The 14758-nt window shown below is 40.2% G+C and overlaps 1 protein-coding gene across 1 annotated transcript; it reads right to left on the bottom strand.

The window, feature by feature from the left end:
- Positions 1–629: 629 nt before the first annotated feature.
- Positions 630–14632, bottom strand: SFXN4 (sideroflexin 4). Its single transcript, XM_009325903.1, has 13 exons — positions 14574–14632; positions 12733–12807; positions 11751–11777; positions 11589–11643; positions 10788–10813; positions 9330–9380; positions 9179–9244; positions 8995–9063; positions 7051–7141; positions 4467–4582; positions 3405–3490; positions 2161–2275; positions 630–975 (listed from the first exon to the last, which is right to left on the bottom strand). The coding sequence occupies exons 9-13, from the start codon at positions 7121–7123 to the stop codon at positions 898–900; spliced, it is 468 nt and encodes a 155-aa protein (XP_009324178.1). The 5' UTR covers positions 7124–7141; positions 8995–9063; positions 9179–9244; positions 9330–9380; positions 10788–10813; positions 11589–11643; positions 11751–11777; positions 12733–12807; positions 14574–14632; the 3' UTR covers positions 630–897.
- Between the last annotated feature and the right edge of the window lie 126 nt (positions 14633–14758).

The following is a 14758-nucleotide window of genomic DNA, read 5'->3' as shown; positions in this document are numbered from 1 at the left end:
AAGCTCTTTCTGCAACTCTTCACAGACAGCCCTGGTCCCCTGAATAATTTCGTATGATCAGCACAATTTATCACTGCACTGATCAACAGGCTAACCCTTATGCCACATTTCAAAAAACAGCTTTTTTCTTTGGATAAACACCGTCAACCTGCAGAAGTGGAGATTCCTCATAGTCTACCACAAGGTCAGAAAGCCACAGGATTTCCCGGTGGCTTCAGTGTAAAAAACAAGTTCTAAAGCTCAAGGGGCACCAGGCCTCAGAACTGCTTCAAGGATGTCGAGAAAAGCCAGGAGTCACTTTGTAGCCAAGTTTGACACCCGATTCCTAAACATTCCTTAGCTAAATTTAACCAATATTATATTGCCATCGGCGTTGCTTTGTCTAATATCACTTTAATGGCTACCTCACTCATGTCTCATCCTTGAAGCGAGTGTTACTAAATACAATGAAACATACAAAGTATTTTGAGAAGAACCAGCTTGACTTTACCCGAAGGACTAGTGATGTTCAACGCCTTTACCAGCTGTGTTCCTGGAAAGCAGCATGTCAAAAGCTGCAGCAGAACAAACTTTTGTATTCAATAATCTTTTAATTAAGAAATCAATCACATGAGGAAGCATACAGAAAACAGTTTGTGACAAATGCTTTGTTACAGTGCTTTCTGGTACAAATATAATTTACAGCATTGTTATGCGTACGCATCTGCCTGTGGGCTGGGGCTTGCAAAATCATTTTGCAAAGTCTGCCTCTTTATAGACCACACCATTGTACACCCAATCTGGTACGTATGCCACCATAAATTCATGATTCAATCAGTCACATATGCCAGTTGAATTTGTTGATGCATTCAGAATTCACTTCAATCAGAGCACACATTTCTATATTAAAGCCAATCTCTAAATTCCCCTATTGTAGAATAACTCTGTTTCATCTGTAGATGACAGAATTTCCGGTTCAAGGTCTGCTCGCTTTATCTGCAACGTATAGAAAAAGGGAATCAACACCACTATATCCTGGTAAGTGTATGTTAAGTCCTCTTTACTGCATTGAACTTTGCACAAATTGAAATACTGTCTTCAGAAGCAAGGCTGTATGGGATTTGGGGTTCTTTGTTTATTTGGGGCTTTTTTTTGCTTCTCTGACATTTTCTACATGCACACACATAAGGGAAGAAATATGTTTTATTTGAAATTAGAGGCGCTCCCAAGATCTAAACAGAGCATTACTGACTTTATCTCCATTCACTATAGAATCATTCAGGTTGGAAAAGACCTTTAAGATCATCGAGTCCAACCGTAAATATATTTGGGTGACTCACCCAGGAGAAGTTCTGCGGTGGGCTGAGCAATTGAGAATCTCAAAGGGAACCAACCAACCATACCCTCAGTACACAATTTCTCACAAGTCCCCTCATTTATGTTCGGTTTACCCTTGTTGCCGTAAGAGATTAAGAAATCTAAAAAAAGAGATTACAATGCCAGAAAGTTTAGGCAAATAAAAGAAACCACTGAAAATTGCAAGAGCCCAATCTGTGATTTTCTGAGAATATTCACACAGTGCTGATAAGGGAGAGGAATTAAATGCAGAAAGGAACCCCAGGCTCCTCTCTCACTTCGCCTTCTCCAAAGCCCAAGGTTCAAGGGCTACATCCTCCATTTAAAACCTGCGAGGAAGGCGTACTTTCCCAGGGAACAGATTACACTTCACGGTTCAGTAAGGCAGGGTGAGGAGATGTCGCATGTGAGTTGGTTTACCTCTCTGATGAGTTCATGCTGACTTTGCATGAAAGAAAAATTTCTCATCTACATCCTTTCTTTCTGCAGCAGGACTGAAAATAGTGCTGGAAGAGCCTTGGTTTTAATCTTTAAGACAGCTCTCCTGACCTTGCTTGCTTCAGACTGTTGTGAAAATCTAATAAATCTACATTGAAAAGTATAAATATAAATAACACACAATGCAACTTAGACCTAGCAAGTCCTGTAAGCCTCTGCCTAGTACATGGGCCTTCACAAGCAGCCTCTCTGCTGCCCCATTTTAGATGCACAACCACATTAATCCTATTGATTTTTTCTATGTGGCCTTAAGACTGCTGGCCATAGTTATAGAATGACTGTTTAATATAACAATAATCCTAAATCAATTCCTGTGAAAGGACTTACCTCCCCACACTGTGGGAACATACTAAGTGAAACTGGTAGCATCCCTGCTAGTACTGACGTAATCATAAGCATTCTCACTGAAGCCAAAGCATGTGGAGTTTTTGCAAATTTTGCCCTGTACAAGACATTGAAAAAGTAAGTATGTCAGTTTGGGCTTGAAAAATAATCTGACAGTGAGACAAACAGCATTAGCTACTATTTTAGTGGTTGAAATTTTACTGAAATTAGTAATAACCTAGGCTTACGAATCCTAAAGATGTTTCCTTACTTTATTTGCTATGTTCTTACTCCTAACTTCCTGTTCTTTCCCTTTGTTTTGTATTCAGCTGCAGCATTTTCCAAGCCCAGACTGTCAATACAAGATTAAGAAAATAAGCAGCAAGATCAAAGTGACAAAAGAAGAGAAGGTGCATTAGTGCTTTAAAGTGTCTCGGTTCTTTGACTAAGATTTTTCTTGCATTACCCTCTTTCCTTTCAGATTTAGTTCCTCTTGGCAGTCCTACTTTGCCTTGTGCAAAAATTTATTACTCGGTATATATTTAAAATTCTATCTTACATCTGCATTTATGTCTTCTAGTAACAGGAGTCCCTTAAGCTAAAAAAGGAGATAGGGAATTGATTTAGGCACTACCAAATTACAAGACATAGATGATCCCTACCTGTATTATTTACATGAGACAGATGATCCCTACCAAAAGCTCAGAGCAGGCTAAGAATTCTCTCATAAACCATACAATGAATTCTTCTTATTATATAGGGTTTCTAAATGTTGCAAAAGCAAGAACATGTTTTACAATATATGAAAAACTATTTGGAAGTTGGGATCCAGTTTTAGTTGCAAATTCAAGTGCCATATGACCTCTTCAGAAATAACAAATCTAAGCTAAGTGCTGTGAACAACCTTGACACCAGACACAGGGACTCAAATCAAGTTACGGACCCTAGGTACTGGAAAACAGCCTGTCAGGAGAGCACAAACATATTTCCTGCATGGGAGCAGAGAAGAAACCCTCGTAGTTGTACACAATCTCCTGCAAATCCTTGAAGCATGGATGCGGACATAACCAGATTCACTTACTTATCTAAATAATCCCAGTTGCTGAACAGAAACTTCCCAGATAATCACTTCTACCAAGGCAAGTAATACTGCAAACCCAAGAAAAATTGGCAAGTGGTAACAGTCAGACTTAAAACTAGAATACACACTGACCAGGCACCCCCAGCCCTTTTGCAGTACTTCCTACCTTTCCACAAAGTGCATAAGCACAGCCGGCAGGAATAATGTTGTCCCAAACAAGACTGCTCTTGACAATGCTGTTTCTTTAACGGCCTCCAGGGAGAGAGAAAAATAAATGTTGTTAAAGCAGCGCTCTGTGCAGCTTCAATTACTGCATGCTTCTGTGAGCACTTTTTTGTCTAATACTCTGGGGTTTCAAGCAACAGGTTAATGAGGGATAAAAACATTTGTTAGAGGAATTCTTTCTTAAATGGAAACTAAACTCCTACAAGTGGCAAATATTCCACTTGTGACTAAATACCTTAAAAGGGAGGTGGAACTACTCATGCCATATCAAGTTTTCCTACCACGACAATAATTTTGCTGAGGCTTGCTTTTTTTAAGTTGTGCTGAACTTCTTCCAAATGGTTATACCTTCTGGGCATCCTAACTATCCTGTGTCAAATCTGAAGTTCTCTCTCCAGCTGTCCACAAATCTTTATGCTCATCTAGCTGTTTCCTCCCCTCTGGATAGCAGCATAGAAAAGGAGGGTCACTGAGAGCACATAAAATATGACTCCTTGCTCTAGTTCCTGTGCCAGACTCTACAGTGAGGATGAGCAAGGTGAGGAGCAAATACAGAGTCAGCAACTGGAGCCCAAGGATAAAATGCACTAGCACACTGTAGATCAGGGCATTACCCTTTGGGAGGCACAGCCTTTAAATGATACTCCCTCTATAGAAGGTGCATGTGATATGTACAATACAGGGCTTTTCTCTGAGGTGTCCCATCAGAAGAAGGTCCAAGAGTCTCCTTCTGTGACCAGGGAAAGCACAAATGCCTGTTAGCGTCTCTGTGGCTCAACTCTGGCACTCGGTATATTGGGCTGGGGAGGCTGCCAACCCTTGAAGACACAAGACAGGTGCCAACCTGGTTCCAGAGACCTAGTCCAAGCCTACCCAAAGATCCAGCACCTGATCTGGGATTCCTCATTTCAATATATCCAACTCTATCTACTCCCAGCATCACATTCAGCTCTTAGCAGAGAATGAAAGGCAAGTCAAGAGAGGCCTTCACCCCGTCACCTACCTTCTCACCAGCCTTCTGTGACAGTCCTACAACCTTGCCATTCCTGTCCATCACTTCAATTCCATTCTCAAATTCTGGGCTTCTCACCACTGCCACAGTAAATGCACTCATCAAGCCTGCAGGGTTGAAGAGGATTTTGCTTTAAAAGATCCAAAAGGACTATCTCAATAGTAACATTCATAATTACATGCATTTTACATTTCCAGTTCAACAGTTCACAGCTGAATAACCTGGCAGCTTAAGAAAAGACTGCCCCATAAAAATCTGCTTGGCATCTTAATTTTTGTTTCAGAAGTTTGAGTGAGTTTTTAAGGCCCAATCCTAAAAGGTGCTTTATCATTATGGACTCAGAGCTTTCAATCACTGCCATCCAGCTCAAACCAAGAGTACTTTGTTCTTAAGAGAAAGGGGAGAGGTTTGTGTTGTGGATAGGTTTTGTACTGGTCAGCACAAAATCCAGCACAGAAAATAAGACCCTGAAGGGAACAGACTTGACGTAAAGGCTGCATCCCTGATTTGAAAGGGATGGTGCCAGGGGAACACTGGCTCTAATATGTTCCATTATGGCACTTCTCTGCCCAGTTGTGTGTCTGTCACAAGTGGCAGTGCTTCAGCTGGATCGTAGATGAGAATGTTTCAGTTTCGTCCAGACCCAGCTTTACAAGGTACCTGAAAACATCCATTCCACAGTCAGTCACTGAAAACCCAAGCCTAAACCACTGGCACTTATAAAGGCCATATCAAATGTCATCTAGCTGGTTTTATTCTTTCTCTTTTCTAGACCAAGGTCTAGGTGTAACAGGGCATAGTCTGGCAAACTGACCTTGTTTGAAATAGTAGATTTCTCTTTTTATTAGATTTTGGCAGGGCTGTTCAATAAAGACATCAGTGTAACAGATGGCACTTTTCAAATGCTGGACTAATACTAATCAATTACCCTCAGGTTTCTCTCTCTATTTAAGAAAATGGAAGTACACTTTAACACCTGCTCCAAGGGAAACAAGTCAGAAAGCTCTTACGCAGGTCCTCGGAAAGATTTGGGTAGCCATCTCACATAACTTGGAACAGAGGAGATGACATTTGTTTTAATTTTACCATTTTCCCCTAGGAAAGGCCAAAATTTTCTTTAATGGCATTAGAAAAACAGTTAATAACATCAAATAGTTAAACTTGTCCTGGTGCAACTTCACCATGTCAGTAGAGCTGTTTCAGTAATGAACTGAGTCTCATTACCTTGCAAGGTTAATAATATTCTAACAACTCCCACTTTCTACACAGTCAGCAGTTAGGTAGCCAGCTAGGTAGCCCCAACCTGAGTAAGGAACTACGCCAGTGCACACCTGGAGCTGTGTTGCGCTCTGGTGTCATGTATGTGCCACACAGTTTGAGTGCTACTGCCCTCCTGATCCCTCCTGGCAGTCCTGATGGTTTCAGGTATAATGTCCAAGCCAAAGAAAAACGCCAACTGCATCCCTGGATATCTTTGAAGAAACGGTTGCATGTCATGCATACAAAGGTCAGAAGAGTGCTCTGGAGCTCTAAAACTAAAAACCAGCAAGCATCAAATAGAGGTCAGCTACACTGATCAGTGAGTGTTAACTCTCACACAGAAAGGACAGTACCCACATAGTCTGGCAAACTGACCTTGTTTGAAATAGTAGATTTCTCTTTTTATTAGATTTTGGCAGGGCTGTTCAATAAAGACATCAGTGTAACAGATGGCACTTTTCAAATGCTGGACTAATACTAATCAATTACCCTCAGGTTTCTCTCTCTATTTAAGAAAATGGAAGTACACTTTAACACCTGCTCCAAGGGAAACAAGTCAGAAAGCTCTTACGCAGGTCCTCGGAAAGATTTGGGTAGCCATCTCACATAACTTGGAACAGAGGAGATGACATTTGTTTTAATTTTACCATTTTCCCCTAGGAAAGGCCAAAATTTTCTTTAATGGCATTAGAAAAACAGTTAATAACATCAAATAGTTAAACTTGTCCTGGTGCAACTTCACCATGTCAGTAGAGCTGTTTCAGTAATGAACTGAGTCTCATTACCTTGCAAGGTTAATAATATTCTGTTATAACAACTCCCACTTTCTACACAGTCAGCAGTTAGGTAGCCAGCTAGGTAGCCCCAACCTGAGTAAGGAACTACGCCAGTGCACACCTGGAGCTGTGTTGCGCTCTGGTGTCATGTATGTGCCACACAGTTTGAGTGCTACTGCCCTCCTGATCCCTCCTGGCAGTCCTGATGGTTTCAGGTATAATGTCCAAGCCAAAGAAAAACGCCAACTGCATCCCTGGATATCTTTGAAGAAACGGTTGCATGTCATGCATACAAAGGTCAGAAGAGTGCTCTGGAGCTCTAAAACTAAAAACCAGCAAGCATCAAATAGAGGTCAGCTACACTGATCAGTGAGTGTTAACTCTCACACAGAAAGGACAGTACCCAGTAAAGGCAGTCAGACAAGGCGGCTAGGAAACAGTCAGACCACATCTGTGCAAGGGCAAGAAAATATACAGTCAGATGGGGCAGCAAATAGCCCTCAGACCAGCTGCACGATGTACCGTTTCTTTACACTCACCAAGAAGAGGAGCAGGTAGAAGTTTTCTGACGACTAGTTGCGTTAACGAACTCTTCAACGTGTATCGATTCATGAAGACAAGAGGAAAAGCCTAAGGCATTGGGAAGAAACAGGCACCCTCTATTAAAAAAAATGTGCAGTATTTCAGTATGTGCAACAGTTTAGGAAGATAAATCTGTGACTTAGTACATAGTTACCATCTATAAAAATAAACAAATGCCTTGGTTAAACATTCCAACAAAATACATATGTTCTCTAGTTACTGAAGGTTTTTGTAATCACTCTTTTAGATAAGAACCCAAAATATTACGATAAAAAAAGCATTCAACATTATTATGTATAGGACAATAGCAGTATGAATACAAAGACAGAAAAAGGAAAACAATTACCTCTGACTAATATTCCTTGGACATCTGCCCAACTGCCTTGTGACACATACTGCTCTCTCCCCCAGACAGGACACCTGGTGCACTTGTGCATTTGTTCCTGATTCTCTGCAGTTTCTATATTCCCATAATACACTTGCAGAAGTTTCATTTAGGAATAAATGGCCAGGACACCACCTAGCGCTCAGAGTCTCCCCTGGAGGACAAAGGGGAAGAACTCCCACATTCAACCACGGACACAGCTGCCTCCTCAGACCTCTGTAAAGTCCTGAGCACTGCTGGCCCAACTGTTTTGCCTAGTGGACAGAGTTAAAGTCCATCTAACAAAGGCAGGAACAGCCATGATTTTCTGCCAGAAGGCTTACAAAAATCAGTTTAGTGTGGAGAGTGAGGAAATGCATTATAGGGGCATCGATGCTTGCAATGAGTGTCATGAGGTGTCCTAGTTTCGGCTGGGATAGAGCTAATTTTTCTTCCTAGTAGCTGGTACAGTGCTGTGTTTTGGATTTAATATGAGAATAACACTGATAGCAACAACTAAAACATCAGTGTGTTAAGTAGCGCTTACACTGGTCAAGGACTTCTCAGCTTCCCATGCTCTGCTGACTGAGAAGGCTGGGGGTGCACAAGAAGCCGGGAGGGGGCACAGCCAGGACAGCTGACCCAAACTGGCCAAAGGGACATTCCATACCATGGGACGTCATGCTCAGGACATAAACTGGGGGAAGCTGACCGGGGAGGCCACTGCTCGGGGACTGGCTGGGCATCGGTCGGTGGGTGGTGAGCAATTGCATTGTGCATCACTTGCTTTGTATATTCTTTTATTATTATTGTTATTATTACTATTTTATTTTATTTCAATTAGTAAACTGTTCTTATCTCAACCCACGAGTTTTCTCACTTTTAGTCTTCCGATTCTCTCCCCCGTCCCACCAGGGGAAGGGGGGAGTGAGCGAGCGGCTGTGTGGTGCTCAGTTGCTGGCTGAGGTTAAACCATGACATGAGGATACCAGAGCTCATTCTGATGTAGCAAAATCTGGAAACCACAAATTCCTATTCCAGCACAGCACAGAGCTAGCTAGGTAGCCCTCAGCTACCTAGCCCTCCTGGAAGGCTAATTAACCTGCATTCAGTGCAGTATTTTCATGGCTACGCTGCTTCTGGGATCTGAGCTAACTTTTTCCAGTACAGATGCCTGCAGATTTCACCCCTTTTATAGAGCTAGATAGATGTCTTCCACAGCACCACATCAAAAAATCAACTATAGCAACCCAGTGAGTTATTCTGTGTTTGTAAACCCTGGCCATTTCCTCTCACCACCCATTTTCTAAGTTTGCAGAATAATAAAGAAAAGGACAAAAGAGGAAGCCAAGCAAGGTATTGGCTGACAGATGATAGGGAAAATTATTATTCTCAACAGTTCTGGGGCAAGACATCAGAGTAGAGCATTAAAGCACAATCCTGAAGGATATCTGGCCATGTGATCATCTCAGCGCCTACTCCTTCTCAGGAGAGCTGAATAAGCTCTCAGGAAAGCAATCATTGAGGAAATACATACACCAATACAAGCTGCATAGGAAATGGCTCCCACGCTGTACAAGATCTGCTTCTGTTGAAGCGAGTGCTCCTAAGATGGACAGAAGAAACATACTCCGTAAGTGCATTTGTAAAACACTTGTAAATCATATTCAAAATGGTCTTGTACAATTAAGATGATTTAAAAAATAAAAATCGACACATACTTCAGCCTTTGTGGTACCATTTCCATTTAATAGGGTGAATCCTGTGGTATATGTGTGAAACACGAACTGCAGAAAGGAGAGACTATAAGCAAAAATGAATTTGGGATTGAGACTAGAAGACTTGTAAATGTTGAAAGGAAGAGGTAATTACCTGACAAAAAAAAGTTTGCTTTGCCCGGAGTGGAAGAGATGAAGCAATAACCTAAGAGGAAAACCCCACAAGAAAATTAGGTTTGATGAATCTAGAAGTTTTTGGTGAGCAGTGGTAGGCTAGAGCACGAAGAGAACTGCTATGTTACTATTTGCAGCAGCGTCAAAGGCAGCGTCAGTACCCGAAGCCATTTGCCTTGATTCTAGGCTAACACACTTTCTTGCCACAGATGTGACATTTTCACTTTTTCTATCCAATATAAAACACAGAGACACAGTGATTAAAACACTGTGTGCAAGAATATTTGGGCAAGATGCTTTCTTACCCAAAATAAAAAATACATTTGTACCTGTGAAGCTAAAATAGGTGCAAATAAAATAACTACGATAATAAAAATGTAGTTAAAGTAGTGAATGAGAAAGGGTCAGATTGTTTTGGCTAGTGGGGATGTAAATACTAGATCTACCTGACCTAAGATCAATGATTCTAGGATCTACTTGCCAACTCAGACAGTGAATAAGAACTTCAGTTTTAATAAACCACAGCCTTTCTTCAGGTCTAGCCTACCAGGTTTGGAGCACTCTTAAAGTACAGAGTCAATCAAGATAAGGCAAATATTGAATAAGAGGAGGGTATGGAACATCCAAAGCCTCAGAGAAGGATCAGTAATTCATTTAATATTAGTGGATCAACTACCTTTATTATTAATGCCAGTGCTGAATCTAACCCCACCTATGAAAGAGCTTTAAGCTGTAAATATCAAAAAGAAGTATTTCTGTTAATTCTATTACCGTTCTTAATGAATTTAATGAAAATCTTGATAGCTGTTATACTTTCTAGTAGTGCCATACAAGTTCATGCTGTAATCTCTATATGGAATGACTTAGTATGTATACTCATATGCCAAAACCAAAGGCAAACACATCTAAATAAACAAACATGCATATAATTGCAGCTACAAATTTTATGAAACAAAATGATGCAATTTTTGAGCACTGTAAGGAGTTTATATATTTTGTAATTTCTTGACAACACCATTTCTTATTTGCAAATGCACGATCTACAAAAGAAAAAATTCATATTCTGAATCTGAAACAGAACACAAGGTCCAACTCCCTCCTACTGCAGTTCCAGTTTTTTGAGGTTAAACAGACCAAAACCAGGCCTTGCTCTCAATGCCTAGTGAATTTCACCTTGCATCAGAAAGCTGACCTTCACACATGAACAATCTCTTTGAATACTGCTGAAGGAAGGTAGCTAACAGGTTTGGACTTCCAATGAGATTCCCTAAGGGCTTGATTTCTAGATTACTTAGCAGTTCCCATAAAATAGATGTTTTTTAAAAAGCTTGTGCTGAAAATACAACTAAGAAGCCTAAAACCTGTTCCCTCCCTCCAACCCCTGGCTGTGGAAAAATGTAAGCCCTGTGGTACACTAGCATCTTTCATGATTACTCACCAATGGAAGAGATATGGGCAGGAAGGCTAAAAAGAAAGAAAACATCATTTCAGTAAAGGTAACTGCTGAGTCTAGCTTTTGAGCAGAAAATTCCCCTTACTTCCCCGCTCAGTTTCAGCTCAAAGTAAAACACTGCCCACAAAAACCCTACCATCACCATGGACTTCAATTCTAACCTTTGTCTCTCATTCAAGAAGCCAGAATACCTGGTCACAGCTTATAGCCAAAAGGACCCCTTGTGAACTCCACTCAATGTGGCTACTCAGAAACTATATAACTGAGTTTTGAACAGAAATTTCTTCTCCTCACTCTATTCAAAAAGAGATATGTGGCAACAAAGACTGTCACAGCTGTGAGTGGTTATATGAGATAAGGAGTAAATAGCCTGAGTATGGTTATATCTGATTAACAACCTGCGCTGTCTTGGCTCCCTAAACATCACCCCAAGCAGACTTTATCTGCCACCACAGCAAGTAAATTCATACAGTAGCCACATTCATCAAATGAAAACTTAGCTTATAGTAGATAGTTTTACATGTGAAAGGATTTGGGAACTCATTCTGTAGTGACAAAAAACAGAGACTGGTCAGACTATTTCCACTTAGCCAAGCAGAAGAACTGTGGAAAAAATTCCTCAGGAGGACCGTAGGAATAAATAAATCTTCAACAGACATGACAATGCAACTAACAGAAGAGTCTACTTGTTTTTCTATATGGAGAAGAGTATCACTGTAGTATCACAGTGGCTATTTACTTCGATGCTTCAGTCACATACACAAAACTTCTCTTAAGGGAACTTACCTGGAGGTCTAAACAGAACAGGAATTATCTTGTCTGTATCAGGATGTACACTGGACTTAAAAGAAAAAAAAAAAAAAGAAAGAAAAAAGTCAAATTGGACGACCTTTGCCATACTTGAATAAGAAAGAAAAAAAACCATTTCTAAATATTTTGTAAACTTACCAGGCTTAGCAGGAAGGCTTGTTTTGTCTAAACAATTAGAAAATTAGGTTAGTAATCAAGTTTCAGAAGAGACTGGGTAAAATCTTCTTTCTAAATTTATTATATCTTTTTTTTTCCCAATAACTTACTTTTATATGGAATGCCATATATGTATACACCCCTTTAATTATTTTTTCCCTAAAATTTCTCTCCATATACTCCTTGTTGAATATAAGTTACTCACATCCCATGTGCTGTGTAACAGCACCAAAGTGCACATTATGGCAGAATAGAAAGTTAATTTTAAAAAGTTAAGCTAGTAGGTATTTTAAAACAGAAAACAACAATTTTAAAATATGGCTAAAAGCCTAAACACTTATGTTAAGACTTCAGCTTTTCTGGAATCACAGAAGCTTTTATTTCTCCTTTCAGACTTTGACACAGAAGGTACTAAATGCCACATGGGAAGAGCCAAGCCCACAGTGAATCAAAAGAAAGACTCCTCCTAACAAAGCAAGGGCTCAGCACTACTTTCCAGCAATTCCATGAGGAAGTTTTCCACCCAAATACTGCTACTGCTCATTTTATGAGATGTGAAACCAAACCAACCTGCCCTCTATATGATGATGCAACATCAAAGATTCAAAATGAGCTCAGTAAGTATTTTACGTATTTATCACCTACCTATATCATCCCAGCTGAGGACAGACAGGCTTAAAGCAATGATACCTAGAGTGATTCGAGGGTTTCTTTTAAATTCAGCTATATGATAGACAACATAGCATTCTTCAGAATAATAATACTGCAATTTGGCACCAGTAGTCATCCAAAGAAATTCCTACTAGATTCATAGATTAGAATCTCTGTAGTAATGATTTTTTCTTGTTTATCCCTTGTATCTGAATCTCAGTATTCTGTCTCCTAGATCTTACACTAATAGCAACTATTTCAGCCATGAAAAAAAGAGACACCTCTATTTTCTACAAATTGCGCTCCAAAATACCTGATCATTCTGTATGGGCTCACTTAGCGTCTTTCCACTGTTTTGTAATAATAACCTGGTTCTTCTTATTTCATCCTATATTTGAGAAAAAAACAAACCAATGAGAAAAAAATAACTCAGATTTCAATATTCTACAGTGCAATGTATCAGTTATAAGACACATTAAATACAAACCTAGAATGTCAAGCTAATGCACCTGTCCTTCACCAAAGCACTTAAAGCAAGAACACCCCTCAACACACAACTAATTCAGTCATAAAAACTTTTAGATTATTCAGACTCCCTTGGTCTCTTTAAGTATCAATCCTTCAACCCGTTACATAAATGCACCTGAACTTTAAGCACATGAAAAACCTCACTGAAATCAAGAGCGTTATTCTTGTACCTAAAGTTATCCATGTCTGCTGGCAAATTCAAAAATTTGCCACCAAAGCAACCATCTGATATCCCCACAGGCACCTAGATGACTATTTTAAAATGAAATTCCAAACCAGACTTTTAAAATTACCAGAAATGAGTCACAACATCACTAGATGTTCCTGCACGTTCACAAATGTGTGATCAAGTTTTGCATCTTACACTCTTCCTTTAAACTTGGCTTAAGCTTTTAATTATGGAAAACAGGTACACTTAAACAAAGAGAATAAAATTGTAACCTCATGTAGTTATCCATAGTCTACATAAAAAGCTTCCCCTCTTAGGAGAATTTATGAGATGATTTGATTTTTTTTCAACAGGCACATCTCTCTTTGCAACAGTGTATTTTAATTCAAGGAGGTGTGAACTAATCCTAGATTTCCAAATCCCTGAATGTACTATAAAATTTTCTTGTTGGCTTTTACATATATATAATGCACATTTAGTAAATTATATTATTCGTACATGTAAATATATAGACAGATATGTATTCATACCACATATACACATATACAGAGATAGATGAATAGATACATACAACACACTAACTCTGCAAGTGACAAGGAAATATCTCATATACACACATTTTGACAGTGTCCTTTTGCTTTAATGGAGCTTTCCCTTAATAAATAAATAAATAAACAAACAAATCAACAAAAATTCCTTTAACATACTGACCAACCAGCCGACTCTCATACAATGTGCTGTGCTTTCTCCTCTGTTACCCCTGACAAAACTACACAGAAGTGGATTGACAGAACAGCACATCTTCCCCAGAATTTTGCTGTCATGACAGTTCCTGAAATTTAGAAGCTACACTTGACGATCAACAATGCGTTTAGCGTCACACTTTCAATAATTAATGTTAAAATTGTAATAATAATTCTCTGGTATAAAAAGGCCCTACAAATCAGGTGTGTGCCCTCCTAGGGTAGGATTCCTTTCAGTATAGCCACTTGGAGGAGAATCAAAGAGCTTCATGACCTTCAGATTAAGCTGCACCACAAGAATGGGTATGTGGATTAGCCAGCAGAGATTTTGGATGCCTGTGATGCAGTTCAGCAAACCTGTCTTCCCCAAAGCTGCGACAGCTCCACATCGTGAGTCCTCCAGCAGCAGATGATTTAAGAACAGCCTGCCCAGCTGCTCGCTTCATCTCTCTTGTCTTTGGGGGTTTCCCGATTCTTAATTGGGCTAATTCAACTGTTGGCACAGCAGCGACAGTCTAAACACTACTGCTGAAATGGTAGTGTCTACAAACGCCCCTTGTTTTATGTAATTATACATAGAAATGCATACACGTATATTTCATATATATATATATGTATAGGTATTTTATTTTTCCTCCGAAGCCTTGTAATGATATTATTATACACCTTAGCAAAGTCAAAATTCGCAAGGTCGATTGCTAACCTTCCTGCTACCTGACACGTTTTGGAGCAGGAGCGAAGGAGCGCCGAGCAGCTGGCGCCGAGGCCACGCTGTCCCGCAGAGCCCCGGCACCCGGGGCGACGTCCCGGCGCCAAGGGCAGGGGGGCGAGCCACCTCCTGCGGCCCCGGCCCCAAAACACCCGTCCCTCCTGCCACCGGTGCCGCCAGCCACGGCGTT

Source organism: Pygoscelis adeliae, unplaced genomic scaffold (genome assembly GCF_000699105.1).
Source record: "Pygoscelis adeliae isolate BGI_AS28 unplaced genomic scaffold, ASM69910v1 Scaffold4, whole genome shotgun sequence".
Taxonomy (NCBI): Eukaryota; Metazoa; Chordata; class Aves; order Sphenisciformes; family Spheniscidae; genus Pygoscelis; species Pygoscelis adeliae.
Note: the sequence above shows the minus strand (reverse complement) of the source record. Positions and strands in the feature narration are given on the sequence as shown.